Genomic DNA, 25572 nt, shown 5'->3' with positions numbered 1-25572 from the left:
AGTGGTGCTGACATACGGTATGGTACTGTATGTACAGTGGTGCTGACATACGGTATGGTACTGTATGTACAGTGGTGCTGACATACGGTATGGTACTGTATGTACAGTGGTGCTGACATACGGTATGGTACTGTATGTACAGTGGTGCTGACATACGGTATGGTACTGTATGTACAGTGGTGCTGACATACGGTATGGTACTGTATGTACAGTGGTGCTGACATACGGTATGGTACTGTATGTACAGTGGTGCTGACATACGGTATGGTACTGTATGTACAGTGGTGCTGACATACGGTATGGTACTGTATGTACAGTGGTGCTGACATACGGTATGGTACTGTATGTACAGTGGTGCTGACATACGGTATGGTACTGTATGTACAGTGGTGCTGACATACGGTATGGTACTGTATGTACAGTGGTGCTGACATACGGTATGGTACTGTATGTACAGTGGTGCTGACATACGGTATGGTACTGTATGTACAGTGGTGCTGACATACGGTATGGTACTGTATGTACAGTGGTGCTGACATACGGTATGGTACTGTATGTACAGTGGTGCTGACATACGGTATGGTACTGTATGTACAGTGGTGCTGACATACGGTATGGTACTGTATGTACAGTGGTGCTGACATACGGTATGGTACTGTATGTACAGTGGTGCTGACATACGGTATGGTACTGTATGTACAGTGGTGCTGACATACGGTATGGTACTGTATGTACAGTGGTGCTGACATACGGTATGGTACTGTATGTACAGTGGTGCTGACATACGGTATGGTACTGTATGTACAGTGGTGCTGACATACGGTATGGTACTGTATGTACAGTGGTGCTGACATACGGTATGGTACTGTATGTACAGTGGTGCTGACATACGGTATGGTACTGTATGTACAGTGGTGCTGACATACGGTATGGTACTGTATGTACAGTGGTGCTGACATACGGTATGGTACTGTATGTACAGTGGTGCTGACATACGGTATGGTACTGTATGTACAGTGGTGCTGACATACGGTATGGTACTGTATGTACAGTGGTGCTGACATACGGTATGGTACTGTATGTACAGTGGTGCTGACATACGGTATGGTACTGTATGTACAGTGGTGCTGACATACGGTATGGTACTGTATGTACAGTGGTGCTGACATACGGTATGGTACTGTATGTACAGTGGTGCTGACATACGGTATGGTACTGTATGTACAGTGGTGCTGACATACGGTATGGTACTGTATGTACAGTGGTGCTGACATACGGTATGGTACTGTATGTACAGTGGTGCTGACATACGGTATGGTACTGTATGTACAGTGGTGCTGACATACGGTATGGTACTGTATGTACAGTGGTGCTGACATACGGTATGGTACTGTATGTACAGTGGTGCTGACATACGGTATGGTACTGTATGTACAGTGGTGCTGACATACGGTATGGTACTGTATGTACAGTGGTGCTGACATACGGTATGGTACTGTATGTACAGTGGTGCTGACATACGGTATGGTACTGTATGTACAGTGGTGCTGACATACGGTATGGTACTGTATGTACAGTGGTGCTGACATACGGTATGGTACTGTATGTACAGTGGTGCTGACATACGGTATGGTACTGTATGTACAGTGGTGCTGACATACGGTATGGTACTGTATGTACAGTGGTGCTGACATACGGTATGGTACTGTATGTACAGTGGTGCTGACATACGGTATGGTACTGTATGTACAGTGGTGCTGACATACGGTATGGTACTGTATGTACAGTGGTGCTGACATACGGTATGGTACTGTATGTACAGTGGTGCTGACATACGGTATGGTACTGTATGTACAGTGGTGCTGACATACGGTATGGTACTGTATGTACAGTGGTGCTGACATACGGTATGGTACTGTATGTACAGTGGTGCTGACATACGGTATGGTACTGTATGTACAGTGGTGCTGACATACGGTATGGTACTGTATGTACAGTGGTGCTGACATACGGTATGGTACTGTATGGTACAGTGGTGCTGACATACGGTATGGTACTGTATGTACAGTGGTGCTGACATACGGTATGGTACTGTATGTACAGTGGTGCTGACATACGGTATGGTACTGTATGTACAGTGGTGCTGACATACGGTATGGTACTGTATGTACAGTGGTGCTGACATACGGTATGGTACTGTATGTACAGTGGTGCTGACATACGGTATGGTACTGTATGTACAGTGGTGCTGACATACGGTATGGTACTGTATGTACAGTGGTGCTGACATACGGTATGGTACTGTATGTACAGTGGTGCTGACATACGGTATGGTACTGTATGTACAGTGGTGCTGACATACGGTATGGTACTGTATGTACAGTGGTGCTGACATACGGTATGGTACTGTATGTACAGTGGTGCTGACATACGGTATGGTACTGTATGTACAGTGGTGCTGACATACGGTATGGTACTGTATGTACAGTGGTGCTGACATACGGTATGGTACTGTATGTACAGTGGTGCTGACATACGGTATGGTACTGTATGTACAGTGGTGCTGACATACGGTATGGTACTGTATGTACAGTGGTGCTGACATACGGTATGGTACTGTATGTACAGTGGTGCTGACATACGGTATGGTACTGTATGTACAGTGGTGCTGACATACGGTATGGTACTGTATGTACAGTGGTGCTGACATACGGTATGGTACTGTATGTACAGTGGTGCTGACATACGGTATGGTACTGTATGTACAGTGGTGCTGACATACGGTATGGTACTGTATGTACAGTGGTGCTGACATACTGTATGGTACTGTATGTACAGTGGTGCTGACATACGGTATGGTACTGTATGTACAGTGGTGCTGACATACTGTATGGTACTGTATGTACAGTGGTGCTGACATACGGTATGGTACTGTATGTACAGTGGTGCTGACATACTGTATGGTACTGTATGTACAGTGGTGCTGACATACAGTATGGTACTGTATGTACAGTGGTGCTGACATACGGTATGGTACTGTATGTACAGTGGTGCTGACATACTGTATGGTACTGTATGTACAGTGGTGCTGACATACAGTATGGTACTGTATGTACAGTGGTGCTGACATACGGTATGGTACTGTATGTACAGTGGTGCTGACATACTGTATGGTACTGTATGTACAGTGGTGCTGACATACGGTATGGTACTGTATGTACAGTGGTGCTGACATACGGTATGGTACTGTATGTACAGTGGTGCTGACATACGGTATGGTACTGTATGTACAGTGGTGCTGACATACGGTATGGTACTGTATGTACAGTGGTGCTGACATACAGTATGGTACTGTATGTACAGTGGTGCTGACATACGGTATGGTACTGTATGTACAGTGGTGCTGACATACGCTATGGTACTGTATGCTGCATATGAAGACATACAGTACATACACCCCATCTCGGAGTTCTGACATTGAGACGGATGCATAATATAACTTAGAAATGGTCTTACACACACATACAGTACATGGAATAAAGTGGACTGCCACTCACCTTTAATGTGGATACGTGTCATTCTAGGCACTGACACACACACACACACACACACACAGACACACTTTGAGGTACACTCGCACATTTCAAAAGTGCACAGAAGTGCGTCATTATTATAGACTGTGATAGACAGACGCACACACACACACACACACACACGCACACGCACGCACACACTCTCACAAACACCCACTCACTTAAGTGTAGGTCGTAGGCATGCCACCATTACATTCCCTGATGGACAGATGTAGACACCCTCTCAGACCCGGCATGGAGGAGGCTGCCTGTTGACGGTGACGTGCACTGCAGGCCCATTAGTGCGGTGGGGGGTCTCTCAGTCATCGTGTCACACTGGAGGGTCCTTGGATTAGATTGCGTCCCCCTCTCCTCCCCCTCTCCCCCCAGCGCATGAGGCCACAGTCGCAGCAATCGCATTATCAATGAACCTGCCTGGCGCGCCCGGGAGAAATTATGACTTATGCGCCTAGAGTAGAGTGTGTGTGTGTGTGTGTGTGTGTGTGTGTGTGTGTGTGTGTGTGGGGGGGGGGGGGGGGGGAAAGGTCAGGCGGAGATGCAATTAACCCATTTTGTGCGGGAACCCATTTTGGTGTTTTAAGCATTATGTTATGCTCATAGCTCATAGCGCGCCACCGAGTGGCGCGCTATGAGCTTGTAGGTCTGCTATTTTTGAAAAGTCATGAAAATGTGGCACACATCTTTGAATATATATTTCAGAGCGAACATTTTTAACTAAAATATTGGCTTCTGGGGGGTCCCTGGAACTTCATATTTTGAGATGGGGGTCCGTGGCCCAATAGAGATAATTCTCGGGGTCCTTGACATGAAAAGGATTGAGCACCACTGACATAGAAACATATTTTTCTAAGATTTAGAAGCCTCAGGCCAAAATGGGTTAAAGTTTGTCCGTCGCAGCTCCTCGGCGTATCCTCCTCCTTCATCAAAGTACCTTGACTTCACATGCTGCTTTGTTTTTTTTCTTTCTTTCTTTTCTTGGTGACAACAGACAGGGTATAGAGCTCTTGTATTGCAGTGGTTTTCAACCAGTGGTCTCGTCAAATGGTGGTCCATCCATGGCTCAAATGCAGAATAAACTAGAAAAAGTGCCCCTCGGGGAGTCGGGGCACAGGTCTCTCCACCATGCAGGCCAGGTCAGGTTGTGTGTTGGTGGCGCTATAACAGGCCAATGTGAAAAGGGTGGGATATATTCCTCAGCTCTAGTACGAAAGTGCGTGAAAGATTTCACGTAAATTTGCACGCTGCGTTAATGATTTGAGGCTTTTTGTTCAAAACGGGCCATTCCTGCAAACTTTGAAAGCCAATGTCAGGATGGAATATGAAATATTGGACAGATCCGTCTTGAGCACGTGACTATAGAGATACTGTGTAACGATTTGCGGGATTTTTGGACAAAATATGGAGTTGTAATATAAAAGAAATGTGTCGGCCTCCTGGTGGCGCTATAACAGGCCGTTCTGTAAAATTTGAGGTTCATCGTTTGCATCCAGTGAGAGTGTGTGTGCAAAGTTTGGCATCTACCAGATTAACGATGCCGGAGATTAGCTGGTAACAGACGGACGGACGGACGGACGGAGTGCAAAACATACTCTCTCCCCATGCCTTCGGCCTGGTGGAGACAATAAAACATACTCTCTCCCCATGCCTTCGGCCTGGTGGAGACAATAAAACATACTCTCTCCCCATGCTTTCGGCCTGGTGGAGACAATAAAACATACTCTCTCCCCATGCCTTCGGCCTGGTGGAGACAATAAAACATACTCTCTCCCCATGCCTTCGTACTGGTGGAGACAATAAAACATACTCTCTCCCCATGCCTTCGACCTGGTGGAGACAATAATGGCCGTCGATAAGAAAAGGTTGAATACCACGGCTGTTTTGGCATTGGGATGCCACACACATCTCACGGGAGTGGGTACTGGTTAAAAGTAATTTTAACCGTGTTATCATTTTTTTACGTTGGCTTGTCAAAGATGGCAGATCTACAAGCTTCTCTAACCGTCTAAAAAAAATCTAAAAAGAATCAGCTAACACAATTTATTGATTTGTGCCAAGGGGCGTTTCTTAAACAGTCAAAAGTTGTCTGGCAGTTATCTTAATGCCTTTTTCCTATTCTGTCCGCGTTTGCAGAGTTGCCAACTAGACAGATAGCTAACACACTTGACATTAAATGAAGAATTAATTGACGCTTGAAACTCCTCTTCTGTTTAAAGTCTTTTAGTTTTAGTTGGTAAAACTGTATTCCCATTTTCTTTGTAATTGTAAAACTGTAACATAAACACAAAAAGATATCACTCAAAACATGAAATGAAACGGCTACAGTACATACATTTATGCAAACAAATGCACCGCCTACAAACACACAAACTTACAGAGCACATGGCCCTTAATTGGCAATTATCCAAACTAGTGTGTGCAAAATACAAAATAAAAACATGACTGAACTTAAACCGTGCATTATATATACGTGGAATGAAATACCAGTACAGCCGTCGATAAGAAAACGGTTGAAAACGACGGCTGTTTTGGCATTGGGATGCCACACACATCTCACGGGAGTGGGTGGTGTTCGGGGGTGGGGGGGGGGGGGGGGGGGGGGGGGAGTAAGAGTATCAGGGAAAAGTAGTTAATCATTTTAACCGTGTTATCATTTTATTTTACGTTGGCTTGTCAAAGATGGCAGATCTACAAGCTTCTCTAACCGTCTAAAAAAAATCTAAAAAGAATCAGCTAACACAATTTATTGATTTGTGCCAAGGGGCGTTTCTTAAACAGTCAAAAGTTGTCTGGCATTATAACAAAATAACAAGCAGCGTGACCTCTGGATGTGTCCACAGGGAGCTTATTGATTACCATAAGAATCCTGTTCCCTTGTTAAAACCAGGCCATTCTTTCTCTACCGGCTTTTTCTGCTGAGTGGAATTCTTATCAGCAGAGATTTAAGTCGAGGGCACAGTTAGCGGCCTATTCTGGAGGGAGTTGAAATCCACCAGAGTTGACAAATGGCATCCACCTGAAATGTTCAGGGGGGGAGGGGGGTGTGGAGGGGGGGGGGGTGGAGGCGGGCACATACAACTTGTGTTGTCGCATTACGGTGCCCTGCTTTTTTTAACTGCCCCACTAAATGCTCTACTTTTGAGTATTTCCTGCGTTGCTTCCTACTCACAAAGCAACCAAGTTCAATAAGAAGGGGGTGAATTGAAGAGTTTCAGACAAGACGGTCTAGTGTGAATACTGAATAGTCCTGTGTGTGCTCAGGTATACTGCGGTAAATGGGGCCCCCTTACGCTGTGGAGAATGGCCTCTAAATTTAGCGTGTGGAACTGGGCCTGTAATTGTGCTTAGCCAAGCATAATCTGGCATTTTGGCTTTAATTACCAGCTCCCTCCGGGCACAAAGCAGTCACAGGATTCCTATGATGAATGGCGTGATTTAGGAAAATGACAGCCAGACGGAGCATTCTGCGTGATCCACCGAAGCCCCCCTTTTTGGTTTTGCACCTACTGTAGTAAGCATCGCTGTCAGGCAGAAACCTATATTTTCTCCTTATTTTTGACTTTTTGTGGGGTGTTTTTCTAAAATAGCAGACCTACAAGCTCGTGGCGCGCTATGAGCTTGTAGATCTGCTATTTTTCAATAGCTAAAGCATAGCATAATGCTAACACCAAAAGGGGTTCCTACCCAAAATGGGTTAACCCATTCTGGGCGGGAACCCCTTTTGGTGTTTTAAGCATTGTGTTATACTTTGGCTATTGAAAAATAGCTGATCTACAAGCTCGTAGCACGGCACTCGGACAGTTTTTGGTTTAGACTAGTCATTGGTTTGACCAGTCATTAGTCCTACAACTACAACCTATCTCAAACCCTCACCCTAAACCTAGCCTCCCACGGGGCAGCACACCTAAACCTAACCTTAACCCATGTCTAACCAATGACTAGTCTAAACCTAACCTCCCACGGGGCCGCACACCTAAACCTAACCTTAACCCATGTCTAACCAATGACTAGTCTAACCCTAACCTCCCACGGGGCAGCACACCTAAACCTAACCTTAACCCATGTCTAACCAATGACTAGTCTAAACTAAGTATGCACCCCCACTCGGTGCAGCACTACGAGCTTGTAGGTCACAGAAAATGTGACGATAGAACGTTTTTAACTCAAATCTTTGCTTCTGGGGGGGGGGGGGGGGGGTCCCTGGAACAACATATTTTGAGCTGGGGGTTGGTGGCCAATTCCATATAATTCTGGGGCTCCTTGACATGAGATTCAACTCATATAGAAACATAGGTTTTTTTCAGAAAACCGTGAGGATTTAGAAGACATCTGTAGACTCGACCTCCGGTCTAAATGAGTTAACTCAACGCTACAGCGTCGGTATCAGATCTGCGCCGAAGCGGTATCTATAGATGTGCTACTTTTACTACTTTTGAATTTGAATCCTGAAAAGTAGCCGTTTTGGACATTACGAGGTTTCCACCGGACTGAGACGTAGAGCGTGGCGCCCAACGTGCACGCACGTACGCACGCACGCACGCACACACACACTGCAGACAGACAGACACACACACACACGTCCTCCTGAAAGGGGGACATGAGCAGCAACGGCGTACAGAAGCCCCCCCCCCCCACCCACCCCCTGGGGCTACAGAGAGAGAGAGAGAGGTTTTTAGACCCTGTCATCAATCGCTCCCAGCCAGCCAACTGTCTCTCTGCCCCCTCCACCCCCCACCCCGCCCCCCCCTCCCCAAACTCTACTCATTAATTATCCCACGGGAGAGTGAGGAAAAGTTCCAGAAATACACTCTCTCTCTCTCTGTCTCACTCACACACGCACACACACCCTCACACACACACACACACACACACACACACACACACACACACACACACACAGAGAGAGAGAGTGAACATCATGCAGCATGTAAAGGTCAAACAGTAGTAAAAGTTCTACTGGATGGATGTGTCAGGTGGGCTCATTTCCAGTTAATGATTTGAGTTAGAATCGGTCGCTCTGATATTCCAAGGTTTGCGCCACATTTTCAACATTAAAAAAAAAATAGCAGATCTACAAGCTCATAGCGCTGCACTTGGTGCGTGCCATGAGCTTGTAGATCTGCTCTTTTTCAATAGCTAAAGTATAACATAATGCTTTAAAAAAGTGTTGTAACCTGGCATTTTCTTCTTCTTTCTGAGACGTGGAGCATGGTGCCCAGCACGCATGCACACACACACACACACACACGCATGCACACACACACGCATGCACACACACACACGCATGCATGCATGCATGCACGCACGCAATGCAGACTGACAGACACACACCCCCCGGGGCTACAGAGAGAGAGAGAGAGAACAGCTCATAATCTCCACAACATCAATCGCTCCCAGCCAGCCAACTGTCTCTCTGTCCGTCCCCCGTCCCCCCACCAGCCCGAATTTTTTTTTGTTGTCATGAATTGTCACGACAAAGAGTTGGCTTTGTCCGCGGCGTAAACGTCTTTAAATAAATACTTTCTGAAAAGTCTATGAGGAAAATGAACGGGGATTTATTTTCCGGGTCTCTCTCTCTCGAGGGGGCGGGACGAGGACGCTCTATATATGCACATGCATAAAGTGAGTTTGATGTCATGTACGTAACGTGGTTTAATGCAATCGGATGGGATTTTTCCGTTTGGATTCATGGGCTGTCAAGGCCAGAAAGTATATTTGCCACTCAGACAGTAGGTGTTACCGCAGGGGGGGTAACACCTTCTAGCCTCACAGCTAGAAGGTCCTGGGTTCAGGGGGGTAACACCTTCTAGCCTCACAGCTAGAAGGTCCTGGGTTCAGGGGGGTCCTGGGTTCAGGGGGGTAACACCTTCTAGCCTCACAGCTAGAAGGTCCTGGGTTCAGGGGGGTCCTGGGTTCAGGGGGGTAACACCTTCTAGCCTCACAGCTAGAAGGTCCTGGGTTCAGGGGGGTAACACCTTCTAGCCTCACAGCTAGAAGGTCCTGGGTTCAGGGGGGTCCTGGGTTCAGGGGGGTAACACCTTCTAGCCTCACAGCTAGAAGGTCCTGGGTTCAGGGGGGTAACACCTTCTAGCCTCACAGCTAGAAGGTCCTGGGTTCGATTAACGTTGTTGGTGTTCCCTCCACACGCTATGTCCGGCAGGGGAAACTCCCCCCCTGTCAGGTGAAAAGATTTTTTTTTTTTGTCTAACATGTATTAATCAGACCAGTGTGTGTCCAGTGGAAACCTCGTATGAATCTGATCTCAGGTCAGAATGGGTTAACATTATTTTATATATTTTTCTGCTATATGCTGTGCAGAACTTTGGTCAACATTTTTATTATTATATTTAATGTGCTTTCTATAAATAAACTGGACTTGACCTTATACCAGGGTGTATGACACCCTTATCGCCGAAGGGCGAGTGTGGCTCAGGAGGTAGAGCAGGTCGTCCAATGATCCATGGGTCCATCCAGGTAATGATCCATGGGTCGGCGGTTCGAATCCCGGCTCCTCCTCCTGTCTACATGTCGAAGTGTCCTTGGGCAAGACACTGAACCCCAAATTGCTCCCGATGTGCTGGTTGGTGCCTTGCATGCAGGTTTCTGCTGCAATCGGTGTATGAATGTGTGTGTGTGTGTGTGTGTGTGAATGGGTGAATGTAATGCACAATCTGGCTCTGTGATGTCCAGTCTGGAGTCCAGCGCTGCTCCAGGCCTGGCTCCGAGGCCTGGCTCCAGGCCTGGCTCTGACAGGGAGCGATCGGCTGACCTACTGAATACTCCTCCTCGCATTAATCAGCATCCTCATTTAGGTTTAGCTCTCAGCGCGGTGATGCATAACTCACAGAGATAGCAGTGTCTCATCGTAAGCCCAAATGAATTCTTTAGTGAATTGAGGGCTGCGACTATCTATCATTTTCTCAGCGATTATGCTATGGATTACTTTTTCGGTTAATCGAATAAAATATAATATATATTATATGGCTATGAAACTTAGCCGACCAGACAGCGGTAGTCAATGATGAGTGTGTTGCCAAGTCCACTTATTTTCCTCACAGTTGATTGGCTGGTTTTTTTGGAGGTTGGTTAGCTTATTTCTGTCACGACAGTTGGCAACACAGCTGGCAACCATACTGACGAGTACTTCTGATTGCTGATTGGCTGCCTTGTCTCCAGCAACAACCTGTCCTTTTAATGTCCTAGAACATCCCATAGTCTGGGTGGTGGTAGGTGTTTTAGTGTCCTAGAACATCCCATAGTCTGAAGAAACATGTCCTTTTAGTGTCCTAGAACATCCCATAGTCTGAAGAAACAACATGTCCTTTTAGTGTCCTAGAACATCCCATAGTATGTATGCCATGAAGAAACAACATGTCCTTTTAGTGTCCTAGAACATCCCATAGTCTGAAGAAACAACATGTCCTTTTAGTGTCCTAGAACATCCCATAGTATGTATGCCATGAAGAAACAACATGTCCTTTTAGTGTCCTAGAACATCCCATAGTCTGAAGAAACAACATGTCCTTTTAGTGTCCTAGAACATCCCATAGTCTGTATGCCATGAAGAAACAACATGTCCTTTTAGTGTCCTAGAACATCCCATAGTCTGAAAGAAAAGTCACACCTCACAACATAATGATAATACCAGCCATGTGTAAATTAGGGCTGCAACAACGAATCGATTAAATCCTTTCATAAAGTTTCACGATTCGCTCGTTAGGACATGGTCATACAAACATTTACAGTCAAGATTTGATTTATGCATCCATGCATTAATTGAATCCCCCCCCCCCATGCAGGCGGCCAACCCCGGCTGCGTCCTGGAGGACTTTGTGCGCTGGTACTCTCCGCGGGACTTTGTGGAGGAGGAGGTGGTGGACGAGCAGGGCTCAGCGGTGGTGAGGGGCGAGCTCAGCGGCAGGATGAAGATCCCGGGGAACATGTGGGTGGAGGCCTGGGAGACGGCCCGGAGCGTGCCCGCACGCCGACAGAGGCGTCTGTTCGACGACACCAAGGAGGCCGAGAAGGTGAGGCTGGGAGTTAGACTAGTGGTTCTCTTAACTCATTCAGGGCAGGAACCCCTTTTTGGTGTTGTAAGCATTATGTTATACTTTTAGCTATTGAAAAATAGCAGATCTACAAGTTTGTGTTGCCACAAATGTACGGAATATTTGGCTGACGTTTGACCTAATTTCTCCTTTCATTGTCAATGGCAAATATAGAGACGTGTGGGGACAAAAGCTGTATATAGGAGGGGCTCAAAAAACAGAAAAGGAAGTCTAACTGCCTTTTCAGGCGTACATTAAATCAATTTGAGAGGATTTGAACCCCACTTAATACCCCCCCCCCCCCCCCCTCCCCCCAGGCCGTGGGTTCCAGCCATACCTGCTCGGCTTTTGTGTATAAAATGCCATGTTTACAAAATGCCTGCTCGCCTCGGGGAGTTGTGTGGATTCACTGGAGAGAACACTCATTAAGCATTGGGTTGGAGACGGAGCGGTGCTTGGCTTACTGGGAGAACAGAACACCACATGGAGCACAGAATGTTGGCCCGGTATCGCAGGGAGAATCACTTGGACCCCTTTTCCACCGGTTGGTTCCCAATGGGAACCGGTTCAGTTATTTTTGGTCTTAGTCCATGAGCCAGAGCTCCAAAATTGGTGGGAAAAACTAGACTTATATTAAATTGTTTATAGGATCAATACAAGTAAATGAATACATGATAACCCTTCCACAGTAAGTAGCTTTTTCATATTTTCTATTATTTTGCATATTTTCCTACATAATGCGTCTGTTTAAAAAGTTTGCATATTTAAAAAAGGTTAACATTTGTAATACAATAAATCATTGTCAATCAATCAATTTGAGAGGATTTGAACCCCACTTAATACCCCCAGACAAAACGCATTTTAGTCGACTAAATGAACTGTAAAATCTTATGATATTTAGTCGACTAAAACTAGACTAACACTAAAACATTCCGGGTGACTAAAATGGGGTATTGAGAAACTAGAAAAAAGTATATATTTTTGGAACAGTGGAGCCATGTCTGTGTGGTGCCGTGGAATTAGAGGCCTGAGCTGTAAGCCTCTGATGCTTACATTTCAAACTAAATCAACTCTTCTTTCTCGAGTACTTGCTTATTTCCGTCAGGCCTAAACAGTGTGAAAGCAACATATTAAAGTTATATACATGCATCATATGAACCTGCATTCTCCTCCCTGCTATACTGGCAGGACAGCGCTGATATGGCCCTGCGCCCAGGTGGTGCCACAGCAATCTGTGCCCACTCGGCCCTCCCTGTCTCAGCCTATCGCAGTGCAGCGAGCTGCGTTAACTGGGTCAGAACACAAGGTGTCCCTGACAAGGGTCCCTGCACCCCCCCCTCGCTCCCCACCCGGAGAGCCACCCCCCACCTCCCCTCTTGGTCGAGTTTAACCAGAGTTCAGGGGGACCTTGGGCCAGCCTTGAAAGTCTCCGTTCTACACCCACTCCCACCACCCACTCCCACCACCACCACCACCCACGTCCTTCAGCCGTCTGCCAGCCCGTGCCACACAAACCCTCTCTTTGGGGAAACTCCAGGTGCAAAGGATTTCGTTTGGAATTAATTTGCTTGGTTTAATTTCTCCCTCCATCCATCCACCCCTCCCTCCAACCCTCCCTCCCTCCACCCCTCCCTCCCTCCACCCCTCTCCTCCCCTCCCTCCACCCCTCCCTCCCTCCATCCTCCACCCCTCCCTCCTCCCTTCCCTGCTCCAGTAAAGTTGTCCTCAGAGATGACAGAGAGCTCATGTATTCACGCCCGCTCTGATTGCGAGTCAAGATCAAAGCTGGGAGGAGGTCACCTGGCAACAGGAGTGTTTCCTTCTCCCCCGACGTGTCCAAACCTTGTGTGTTTTTCCTTCTCTGGGAGGAGATGGAGTGCCTGGAGGGTTCTGCCGGTTATTAGGGGACGATGGAATCAGATCAGGCTCCCCCTCCAAAATCTCATCACCCACCTACCTACCTCCCTCCCCCCCAAAACCTGCCATCCATCCATCGCCCCCCACTCCTCCTGCAATAACAAATGACCCTCCTCCACCCTTCTCCTTCGTATAAAAGAGGCTCCATTAAAATGGAAGCTGCAGCGCCCCCCCCCCCACCCCCCCCCCCCCCCCCCCCTGCCTTCCTTGGCTATACAATTGTGTTTAAAATGCAGTGTGGGCCGGGCCCCCCACACTAACTCAAAATAAAAAATGTGAGTGAATGAACCGCTTACTCAAAAGAGCGATGCCTTTTTTTTGAAGTGTCAAGTACCTTGCTTGGGTTCATGACAGCTCCTACGATCATACAGTAATAGGTGTAAGAAAGGGAGGGAGGTGGGGGGTGGGGGTGGGTGGGGACAGGCAATAAAGGGAAAAGGCTCTACTGTATACGTTTTGGGTCTTAAACATCTTCTGTTTGGTCCTCTCAGGTTCTGCACTACTTGGCCGTCCAGAAGCCAGCGGATCTGACCCGTCATCTCCTGCCCTGCATCCTCCATGCTGGGATCCTCAAAGTGAAGGAGGAGGGTGAGTGGGAGACATCTGTCTTTTGAATTGATGTTTTGATATTGTTTATGTTTTATGTTTAAGGGTAAAAAGGGTAGGCATTATTATAACCTATACGGCTTTAGCCTACACCTTTTTATTTTTTTTTGGTCCATGTGCTGAACAAAAAAGCAGATGTACAAGCTTTCAGTGTGGCACAAAGGGAGCTTGTATATCTGCTGTTTTTGAGAACCGCTGTTCTAAGAACCATAAGGGTCAATTTGGTTCAATTTGTACACTCTCAGAGTTACAGACCCATAAGGGTCCATTTGGTTCCATTTGTACACTCTGAGTTACAGACCCATAAGGGTCCATTTGGTTCCATTTGTACACTCTCAGAGTTACAGACCCATAAGGGTCCATTTGGTTCCATTTGTACACTCTCAGAGTTACAGACCCATAAGGGTCCATTTGGTTCCATTTGTACACTCTCAGAGTTACAGACCCATAAGGGTCCATTTGGTTCCATTTGTACACTCTCAGAGTTACAGACCCATAAGGGTCCATTTGGTTCCCAACTATCCTTTAGCTGGGGGGTCCCCCGACCCCCTCTCTTTGGGAAGCACTGATTTGCATCCCTCCTCTGAACTGTTTATCCCTCCCTGAGCCCAGCATGTATTTAGTATTACGCTGGCACTTGTTTTGCTTCCATTGAGCGAGCCGCCATGCTCCATCTGTCCCTCTGTCCCTCCCAGCGGGCGGCAGGGATCTCCACCACCAGACTGGAGAGCAGAAATGAGCAAAGCACAGACTTTTTATTTTATTTGCAAAAGATATGTCATTGTATAATTCATAGGAAAAGAGAATATGAGAGTGCGGGTTCCCTTCTCTTTTCCTCTGTCACTTTTTGAACCCAGCACCTCCACGAAGTGATGTGCGTATTTTACTATAGTTATTGTATAATTCATAAAATGTATAAGTTATGACAAACATGACTTATTGCTGTATACGTTATTGTTGGTGCTTATTGTTTCACTGCTGCTGGCTCTGGATCTGTCCATGTCAAATATTGTTGAACTGGAGTTGTTGAACTGTTTGTCGTTATTATGGGCTGCATGTTAACCCATTTTCACCGTATATTTGCACGCATTGCACCTTGTACCTCCCCAATTAGCGGCCATATGCGGCCCGCGGAGCACCCCCTTGTGGCCCTTGAGGAAAATTAATTGGGGAACCCTGGCCTATACTCTGGGTACAGTACATGGGAGGGTCAGACACAATTTTCTTAACCTGCCCAATGGTGGCCTGCTCAAAGATGACCTGGGGGGTGATGGGAGGTGTAGACCCATACCCATGATCTTCCCTGCCATTTTGGCTAATCTAATAAATATAAATACAAAAAAATTTGTATTCTTGTTCTGGACTACTTATTTATCTCCATTGCGTCGGTCCTCTGCTGTGGTGGTGGTTCCAGTGGCCGGGGAGGACATCGAGTCTGTGAAGAAGGCCATCCAGCAGGCTACCTCTCACGCCAGCAAGCTGCTACGGCACCCGAGTCCAGACTTCAAGAAGCTGGAGGTGAGTGAAGGAGGACTGCATGGGGCTTTGAGAAGCTGGAGGTGAGTGAAGGAGGACTACATGGGGCTTTGAGAAGTTTGAGAACCAACTGTGAGGCCCATAGGGGCAGGAGCCTATCTCCTGTTTCTGTAGCCATGAGGCCCATAGGGGCAGGAGCCTATCTCCTGTTTCTGTAGCCATGAGGCCCATAGGGGCAGGAGCCTATCTCCTGTTTCTGTAGCCATGAGGCCCATAGGGGCAGGAGCCTATCTCCTGTTTCTGTAGCAATGAGGCCCATAGGGCAGGAGCCTATCTCCTGTTTCTGTAGCCATGAGGCCCATAGGGGCAGGAGCCTATCTCCTGTTTCTGTAGCCATGAGGCCCATAGGGGCTAGGAGCCTATCTCCTGTTTCTGTAGCCATGAGGCCCATAGGGGCAGGAGCCTATCGCCTGTTTCTGTAGCCATGAGGCCCATAGGGGCTAGGAGCCTATCTCCTGTTTCTGTAGCCATGAGGCCCATAGGGGCAGGAGCCTATCTCCTGTTTCTGTAGCGTGAGGCAGCTTGATACACCCTGGACATGACGCTAGTATGTCGCAGGGACTTACCCCCCAATCCAACCCTCTTTCGTATGACCTCAAAAGTAAAAGTCGGACTCGACAAAATACACCTTTGTGCAAGTAGAACATGACCTGGAGCCTTGTCCACCGAAGGTGTGATTCCATGGATTTCAGGGGTTAATGTTGTCTGTCTGTCTGTCTGTCTGTCTGATATTCTTTCTCCTCGCTTGACAGGATGTGATAAGCCAGCTGATGGGGGTGGAGACCGTCATCGCCCGCGCCCGCTCGCTCAAGGCCAAGTTCGGCATCGGCAAGGGAGAGAGAGGAGACGAGGAGGAGGACCTAGAGAAGTAAGTACCGGGCCTGGGCCGGCCTAGCGGTCCAGGCACCTTGACTGGTAATCCAGCATGACGGTGTGTCGCAGGTTCGAGTCCCGATCCCGGCAGACTTTACTGTGTGTCTCCCCCCGTTTCCTGTCTACCTACTTTACATCTATCAATAAAGGGAAAAATATCTTAACCCATTTAGACCTGATATCGATTCTACAAATGTCTTCTAAATCCTGACAGTTTTCTGAAAAACCCCATGTTTCTATGTCAGTGGTTCTCGAATATTTTCATGTCAAGGACCCCCAAAGAAAATTGAGTTAAAAATGTCCGCTGCTGAATATGAATTCAAAGATTTGCGCCACATTTTCACGACTTTTCAAAAATAGCAGACCTACAAGTTCATAGCGCGCCACTCGGTGGCGCGCTATGAACTTGTAGATCTGCTATTTTTCATTAGCTAAAGCATAACGTAATGCTTTAAACACTAAAAGGGGTTCCCGCCCCAAAATGGGTTAATCACGACGTTTCTCGTCAACGGCAGTCAACCAGTCGGATTTCAATTGACGAGATATCACTGCTATATCATGGGCCTATATTTGGGCTTAAGTGGTTAAGAAAATCCCCCCTCACGCCCTCTGTTTTATCTCATTTTTATTTCATTCTTCTGTACAAACTGAACCTTGACCGTGTACAGAATCAATAGCTCCCCAAGAAGACGTCCCCGAGAATTGGACAGGTGTAGCAGCATGTAGGAGAGGTGTCGAGACCCCTCGACGTCTCATAGCAGCATAACCCATTTTGGGGCGGGAACCCCTTTTGGTGTTAGCATCATGTCATGCTTTAGCTAAAATAGCAGATCTACAAGCTCATAGCGCGCCACTGAGTGGCGCGCTACGAGCTTGTAGGTCTGCTATTTTTGAAAAATCGTCAGAAAACTGTCAGGATGTAGAAGAAGTCATTTTTAGAATCGGATCTCAGGTCAGAATGGGATAAGTGGAGGTGTAGAGACGTCTCATGTTTTATGTATCGGGTGAGCAGCGGTGGGGCTTCACGTGTTCTTCAACACGCACCAGAGTCTGAAATCACAAAGCCCCCCCCCCCCCCAAAAGCTCACGAGGAGGATGAACTTTCAACTCAATTTGACTTGGTGGAGGTTTTTTCTATTTTTTAACATTAGCTCCTGTATAAGATGTCAGCTTCTTTTATTATTTATTTTACGCAGCGAGGCCTGCCTCCCTGTGGCAGACATATTGTATTCATCTCTCCTCTACAACCTCCTCCGCCGAATCCTCCTACCCCTCTCTCTCTCTCTCTCTCTCTCTCTCTCTCTCTCTCTCAGCATACGTTCTCCCCCACCAACCTTTCTGTCTCTTTATTAATATCAGCGGGTTCTTGCTCTCATTTCATCAGACAACGTGCGGCTCTCCTCTCCTCCTCCGGGAGCCGGAGGCACACAGAGGACACCAGCTAATAAATCTTACTGTATCTCCATATTCTAACTTTATAATTATTATTATGTATTTGTTTTGTGAATGAATAGCCCTTTCCTTGATCATCCTACAGAAGTAGATCCACAAGCTCGAGGCTTTTTGTTAATTTAGCTTATTTTGAATTTGTATCCTGAAAAGTTAACAGACATATGAGGTTTCCACCCGACAGATGAAATGCTAGGCAAACGGACAGAAGTGTGTGTGTGTGTGTGTGTGTGTGTGTGTGTGTGTGTGTGTGTGTGTGTGTGTGTGTGTGTGTGTGTGTGTGTGTGTGTCTAGCGGTGTCCCTCTGGGGTGAAAATTTGGTGAAAATAACAGTATAGATCTGCAATTATTTGGCGAAAATATTTCGTTGTAGACATAAACACTATAGCTCTGGGGGACCTCAGTCAACTAAGTATAAGGTTCAACGTTCACCGTTTACTGTTTGGACTGTTTTTTATATACTGTATTATATACACTGTATCAGAAAACTCTTGTTATTTAGAACAGTGGTTTAGAACAGTGGTTCTCAAACCCTGACCCGCCTTGAGAACCACTGCTTTAGAAAGAAAGGAACATTTTTAACCGAAGACACGCTTACTGTTCATTAGCCTGTGAGGACGCACGCACGCACACACACACGCACCCACACAAGCACACACGCACCCACGCACACACACACGCACGCACCCACACAAGCACACACGCACCCACGCACACACGCGCGCTGGCCTCATTAAGAGGACACCCAGGGCTGGCCCTGGAGCGCCTGGTGTCCCTGCTCAGGTGCTCTCTCTGTCAGGGGGGTGAGAGGGGTGTGATGTACACCGTCTCCCACAAACCAAATTCCCCATGCAATTATAAATCATTAAAATGACAGAAAATACTGTGTGTGTGTGCGTGTGCGTGTGCGTGTGCATGTGAGAAAGGTGCACAGTAGGCGACCGAATTATGCAGGAGGTACACTGACATTATATATACAGTATGATGGAGTAGCTTGGCCCAGGCAGTGTGCTTTCTGGTCTAGGTCTAGAGGGGTGGCATGGAGCAAGTCTTTCTGGTCTAGAGGGGTGGCATGGAGCAAGTCTTTCTGGTCTAGAGGGGTGGCATGGAGCAAGTCTTTCTGGTTTAGAGGGGTGGCATGGAGCAAGTCTTTCTGGTCTAGAGGGGTGGCATGGAGCAAGTCTTTCTGGTCTAGAGGGGTGGCATGGAGCAAGTCTTTCTGGTTTAGAGGGGTGGCATGGAGCAAGTCTTTCTGGTCTAGAGGGGTGGCATGGAGCAAGTCTTTCTGGTCTAGAGGGGTGGCATGGAGCAAGTCTTTCTGGTCTAGAGGGGTGGCATGGAGCAAGTCTTTCTGGTCTAGAGGGGTGGCATGGAGCAAGTCTTTCTGGTCTAGAGGGGTGGCATGGAGCAAGTCTTTCTGGTTTAGAGGGGTGGCATGGAGCAAGTCTTTCTGGTCTAGAGGGGTGGCATGGAGCAAGTCTTTCTGGTTTAGAGGGGTGGCATGGAGCAAGTCTTTCTGGTTTAGAGGGGTGGCATGGAGCAAGTCTTTCTGGTTTAGAGGGGTGGGTGCGCATGGAGCAAGTCTTTCTGGTTTAGAGGGGTGGGTGCGCATGGAGCAAGTCTTTCTGGTTTAGAGGGGTGGGCTGGAGCAAGTCTTTCTGGTTTAGAGGGGTGGGCTGGAGCAAGTCTTTCTGGTTTAGAGGGGTGGGCTGGAGCAAGTCTTTCTGGTTTAGAGGGGTGGGTGCCCATGGAGCAAGTCTTTCTGGTCTAGAGGGGTGGCATGGAGCAAGTCTTTCTGGTTTAGAGGGGTGGCATGGAGCAAGTCTTTCTGGTCTAGAGGGGTGGCATGGAGCAAGTCTTTCTGGTTTAGAGGGGTGGGCTGGAGCAAGTCTTTCTGGTTTAGAGGGGTGGCATGGAGCAAGTCTTTCTGGTTTAGAGGGGTGGGCTGGAGCAAGTCTTTCTGGTTTAGAGGGGTGGCATGGAGCAAGTCTTTCTGGTTTAGAGGGGTGGCATGGAGCAAGTCTTTCTGGTTTAGAGGGGTGGGAATGGAGCAAGTCTTTCTGGTTTAGAGGGGTGGGTGCGCATGGAGCAAGCGCTGGTTCACCGCCCTCCCGCCCCTCAACAGGTAAAGTTTGGAATAATGGTTAATGTGGTTATAAGGTATAAGCTCACTGCACAGCTACAGTATGGCTTCTTAAAATGTTACCTCTCTTATGAAATGCAAGAAATAAATAATCCTATTTCAGCCATTCCAGTTTTGACTGGGAAAGCAGACTGCCAAAATGCACTAATGGGTTTTGAAGGGGACCCATTATATGCTCATCACCAGCTATTGTTTTATTCAGGGACTCCACTAAAGTAGCTTTGCATTATTCACAGTTGGGGGGGGGGAAACCAAATCCTTATTTATGTATTTAGATATACTGACTATAAACTTAGTAGACTATACTATAGACTATACTGCATAAATGCAGCCACTCATTTCAGCCTTTGTCTAAAACAAGGGGTGGGCAACTGGCGGCCCGGGGGCCACATGCGGGGCCGCATGTGGCACCTTCACTTAATGTGGCCCTCAGGTAATGTCAGAATACTGATATGTTGGTTTCAGCTGTTTACAATTCCACAACATGCAAACATGACCCACTTTAATTACTTCAGTCTAAATTAGTAGCTCAATTGCTCAACACAAGTATAATTAAAGGCATTTGAAATTAAATAAAAATGTTAATTTTCAGGATTCCAATTCAGAAATAGCAAAAATTCAAGAATTCAAGTCGAATATAGCAAAAATAGCCGATCTACAAGCTCAAAACGTGTCGCAGGGAGGCTACGACAGTAGTATATGGCCCTTGGGAGTGAGTGTGGAAATATAGTGGCCCTCTCCATCGTCAAAGTTTCCCACCCCTGATCTAAAACAAGCGGTTTTGTCACTTGGGGAATTGAAATGTTCCTGGTTCGATCCCCAGCTCCTCCTGGCTGCCTGATCAAAGTGTCCTTGAGCAAGGCACTGAACCCCAAACTGCTCCCGATGAGCAGGTTGGTGACTTCCATGTTTTTTTTCTTCTTTTTGCTGTCGGACGGTGTGGCACAAAGTTATGCGCTGTGAGCTTATACATCTGCTATTTTTTAATAGCCAACATACATGTGACCAGATTTGACTGAGAGACTGCCATCGCGCAAATTACAGCTTTTCACCAGAGGAGAACAACTTTTTTTTAAATGAGTTAATAGCACAGGCAGACTCTTCACATACTAGAGCATGTCTGAAATAAGTGTCAGAGCTGAAATCGACATGTAAATATGAAATAAATGCCCAAACGTGTAGCTAGGTGTAATGTTAGAGTCCACAGCAGTGAACCTTTCAAGCCTGTTTTCTGCAAGACATTACTCTATAAGCCATATCTCCATAACTGTTGGGTCAAACTGAACAACCAATATGTCAATTTGAAGCTATGATTCCCTGCTTTCATATGACGTGAAAAAAACAAAAATTCAAAAAAATCCAATGGCAGTCCCTCGGTCAAATTTAGTCGCATATATGCAAGTGGTTAAAAGTGTCATGATGCTATATTGATTACATTTTTCTGTGGACGCGCTGGAACCCCCACACCCCGAACCCCGTTCTTAGAAACCGATGCATTACTTTTTATTACATATGCTTATGCACCTCTTCTTAAGTCTGGTTTATGCTTCGTCCTACCACTGTGTCACTCAGCGGAAATAGGCCTTCTAAAACCTTTCGAGCTTGAATGTTTTCAGCAAGCAACGCTGTCATAATGACATAATTCATCACTGTATAGCTTGTGGAAAGTCCTTGACATAATGCTGTCAGGTTCAACTACTGTACCATTTTACACCTGAGGGGAAAAGCTCAGAGCTCATACATCATGCAGTGAAGACATGAACCCAATAATCTGTGAGCCTCGTTCGTGTTTTGGAAAAGTTTTCTTTTATTTTAATCATCGGGGCGTATCCTCTCAAATTGATCCTCGTGCCCCCGAGGTAAGGATATACAACAACAACAACAACAACCGTGTGATGTTGTTTCAAGGATTTCATGATCTTGAACAAACATTCATTTTCTCTAAACGACGTTTTTGTTTTTTTCTTATGCTGTCATTGCAAGTTATGATCAGTCCATGTGGATTTGACCTATTCCACTTTACCTGTGTGCCTCTTTACCTGTTCTCCTTCATCCACTGACGTTCACACTCCTCTACACCCCCCCCCCCTCTCTCTCTCTCTCTCTCTCTCTCTCTCTCTCTCTCTCTCTCTCTCTCTCTCCCCCCCTTTTTTCCCCTCACTGTATGTGTGTCTTTTCCCTTTTTGCTTCCTTTATGATGAATTCCAGTTATGTTCTTTAAATATATAGAAGTGTCTATTTGCACGTCTCTAAATGCATTGATGAATTGAACAATGTGGACCCTGTTGTAAACAAGTGTAATGCTTAATTGGGTCGTCCACTCACAGTTAACAGTCTTTGTATTGAGTTTGTGCTTGAAATGTACTGTAATTCTGCAAACTGTTAATAAATATTTCAATCAATCTCCCTCTCTCTCTCTCTCTCTTCTCCCCACCCTCCCCACCCCTTTTGTCACTCCTCGCATCGCTCACTCCTCCCCCTCCCGTGCCCCCCTGCCCTCTCTCTGTTCTCACTCCCCCCCCTGCCCCCCTCCTCTCTCCTCCTCCCCTCCTCCCAGGTTCGTCGGCTCCTTGCTGGAGGAACCGGAGGTGTCGGTGATGGGAGCTGGCCGCGGGCCGGCTGGCAGCATCATCCACAAGCTGTTTGTCAGCGCTCAGAGGGTAAGGCAACCTCTCGTCAACCTCCTCCTCCTCCTCTATTCCCCCCTCCTCCCTCCCCCCCTCTCCGCGCACACTCGACCACAGTGTTAACCACCGCGGGCACGTAGCGTACGGACTCCACTGCCCCCCCCCCCCCCCCCGCCCTTAAATGTCTGCAACGCTGGATGTCAACGTGGGGCGTCGTGCTCACCTGCTGGCCTGCAGCCCATGAGGCGGAACGCTCGCCGTTCCTACCGACCGCTCGCCTCCTTGCCCCGAGGGGAGGTTGCACATACACACACACACACACACACACACACCGATGCATGCACGCACACAAGCAGTCATACACACCGGGGAAACATCAGTAGTAGTAGAATGCAGTCTTGTATGTAGGCAGGCACACATGCGTGCGTGCGTTCATGCACACAGCATGTGCAACACCTGCAGCCCACCTTGTCAATGTCATGACAACAAATGGCCTGGCAATGTTATCACTGTCAGAACGTCTGTCCATTCTGTTGACCTCCTCCCGAGGACTGTGGGGGGGGGGGGGGGGGGGGGGATCTCCTTGAATGTTCTATATGCAGAAAGTCAGTCGCCCTACTACTGTACGTCTACTGTACTACTGTACGTCCAGTTGCCCTACTACTGTACGTCCACCAATCAGCGACTTTAAATCCATCCATATTTTGTCAGGAGATGGTTAGAGATTAGCATAGCTTTCATCAAGCTTTCTGGACCAGGATTGGTAAACTGCTCCATTTGAATGCTGTAGCAGTTGCAGCCTGTGTGGGAAGAATGTGTTCCATTGAGAGACATTTTTGTTTTGTTAACTTCCTATATTTCAAGTCCTGCAAAACAGTTTGAGGCTTTAGGGTTAGGGGTTAGAGCTTCAAAAGGATTAACCATCAAACAAATGAAGAACCCGTACTAGAATATAATGAGCTCTCTCTGTAAGTATACCAAATGATATGCTTTTATGACATCCCGTTATTTTCTCTTTTGTGACAACGGCTTTAGGCTGTCATTTTGAATGTAGACAAAAACTCACTTGCGTTAACATAATACCACCCATGGGACATTATTTTGCACCACATTTCATGCTTTTATGAGATTATATTTTGCATCATCTGCCAACACTGTAGGTGGCAATATTCAGTTTTGTCAATAATTTACTTCCTGAACCCATTTAGGCCATGACGTTGAAATTTAAGAAATGTCTTCTAAATCCTGACAGTTTTCTGAAATACCTCATGTTTCTGTATCAGTATCAGTCTCAATATTTCATATCAAGGACCCCCAAAATTATATTTAATCGGCCGCCGACCCCCATCTGAAAATATGTTGTTCCAGGGACCCCCCAAGAAGCAAAGATTTTAGTTAAAAACGTTCGAAAGAAAGAAAGAAATATATATATATATATATATATATATATATATATATATATATATATATAAACATTCGAAAAACATTCGAAAGAAAGAAAAAAAATAAAAAATAAATATATATATATAGAAGATTTGTGCCACATTTTCAAAAGATTTCAAAAATAGCAGACCTACTGTACAAGCTTGTAGCCCGCCACTCGGTGGCGTGCTTTAAGCTTGTAGATCTGCTATTTTTCAATAGCTAATGTATAACATAATGCTTAGTTAAAACACCAAAAGGGGTTCCCGCCCAGAATGGATTAAGAATTGTTTGGGCTCCCCTTCTATAATGTTTTAGGATGACCCAAGGGACATGCGTGCCAACTGTTATCGTTTTTGGAGATTAATTTTGGTGTCTCTTGAGTCAACTGTCAACAGTTTAGGTGGTCATTTAGAATTTTGTCCATAACTCACTTCCTCACTTTTTGGGCACCCAAAGGACATCTCTATCAAATGTCATGCTCTTATCTTTTACGATTTGGCAATTTTGTTATCCCACCTACACTATTTAACCCTCTATCTACAGTAGACTGATACCTGCAGTAGTTGATCAGGGCTCTGTCCTTGGTTCGTTCTGTTTTCCCCTCCATCCATCCATCCATCTTCAACCGCTTATCCGTAGCCGGGTCGCGGGGGCAACAGCTCCACCAGAGAGCTCCAGACTTCCCTCTCCAGAGCAACATTAGTGACTTCCTCCTGGGGGATTCCGAGACGTTCCAAGGCCAGTGAGTCGATGTGTTTCCTCCAACTGTGCCTTGGTCTGCCCCGGGGTCTCCTCCCAGTGGGACGTGATCCTTGGTCTGCCCCGGGGTCTCCTCCCAGTGGGACGTGACCCTTGGTCTGCCCCGGGGTCTCCTCCCAGTGGGACGTGGTCCTTGGTCTGCCCCCCCGGGGTCTCCTCCCAGTGGGACGTGGTCCTTGGTCTGCCCCGGGGTCTCCTCCCAGTGGGACGTGATCCTTGGTCTGCCCCGGGGTCTCCTCCCAGTGGGACGTGACCCTTGGTCTGCCCCGGGGTCTCCTCCCAGTGGAACGTGATCCTTGGTCTGCCCCCCCGGGGTCTCCTCCCAGTGGGACGTGATCCTTGGTCTGCCCCGGGGTCTCCTCCCAGTGGGACGTGGTCCTTGGTCTGCCCCGGGGTCTCCTCCCAGTGGGACATGATCCTTGGTCTGCCCCCCCGGGGTCTCCTCCCAGTGGGACGTGATCCTTGGTCTGCCCCGGGGTCTCCTCCCAGTGGGACATGATCCTTGGTCTGCCCCGGGGTCTCCTCCCAGTGGGACGTGATCCTTGGTCTGCCCCGGGGTCTCCTCCCAGTGGGACGTGATCCTTGGTCTGCCCCGGGGT

The 25572-nt window shown here is 47.2% G+C and overlaps 1 protein-coding gene across 1 annotated transcript in view; it reads left to right on the top strand.

The window, feature by feature from the left end:
- The window catches only part of rab3gap1 (RAB3 GTPase activating protein subunit 1), an 86153-nt gene that overhangs the window by 51938 nt on the left and 8643 nt on the right, over nt 1-25572 (top strand). Inside the window, exons 19-23 of the mRNA XM_083777143.1 lie at nt 11390-11617; nt 14047-14143; nt 15576-15679; nt 16450-16565; nt 22720-22822. Of these exons, the coding sequence (XP_083633269.1) occupies nt 11390-11617; nt 14047-14143; nt 15576-15679; nt 16450-16565; nt 22720-22822 (648 nt within the window). The remainder of the gene's footprint in view (nt 1-11389; nt 11618-14046; nt 14144-15575; nt 15680-16449; nt 16566-22719; nt 22823-25572) is intronic.

The sequence above is a fragment of the Protomyctophum parallelum genome, assembly GCF_964188405.1.
Source record: "Protomyctophum parallelum genome assembly, chromosome: 11".
Classification (NCBI taxonomy): Eukaryota; Metazoa; Chordata; class Actinopteri; order Myctophiformes; family Myctophidae; genus Protomyctophum; species Protomyctophum parallelum.
This window is presented reverse-complemented; position numbering and strand designations above follow the sequence as displayed.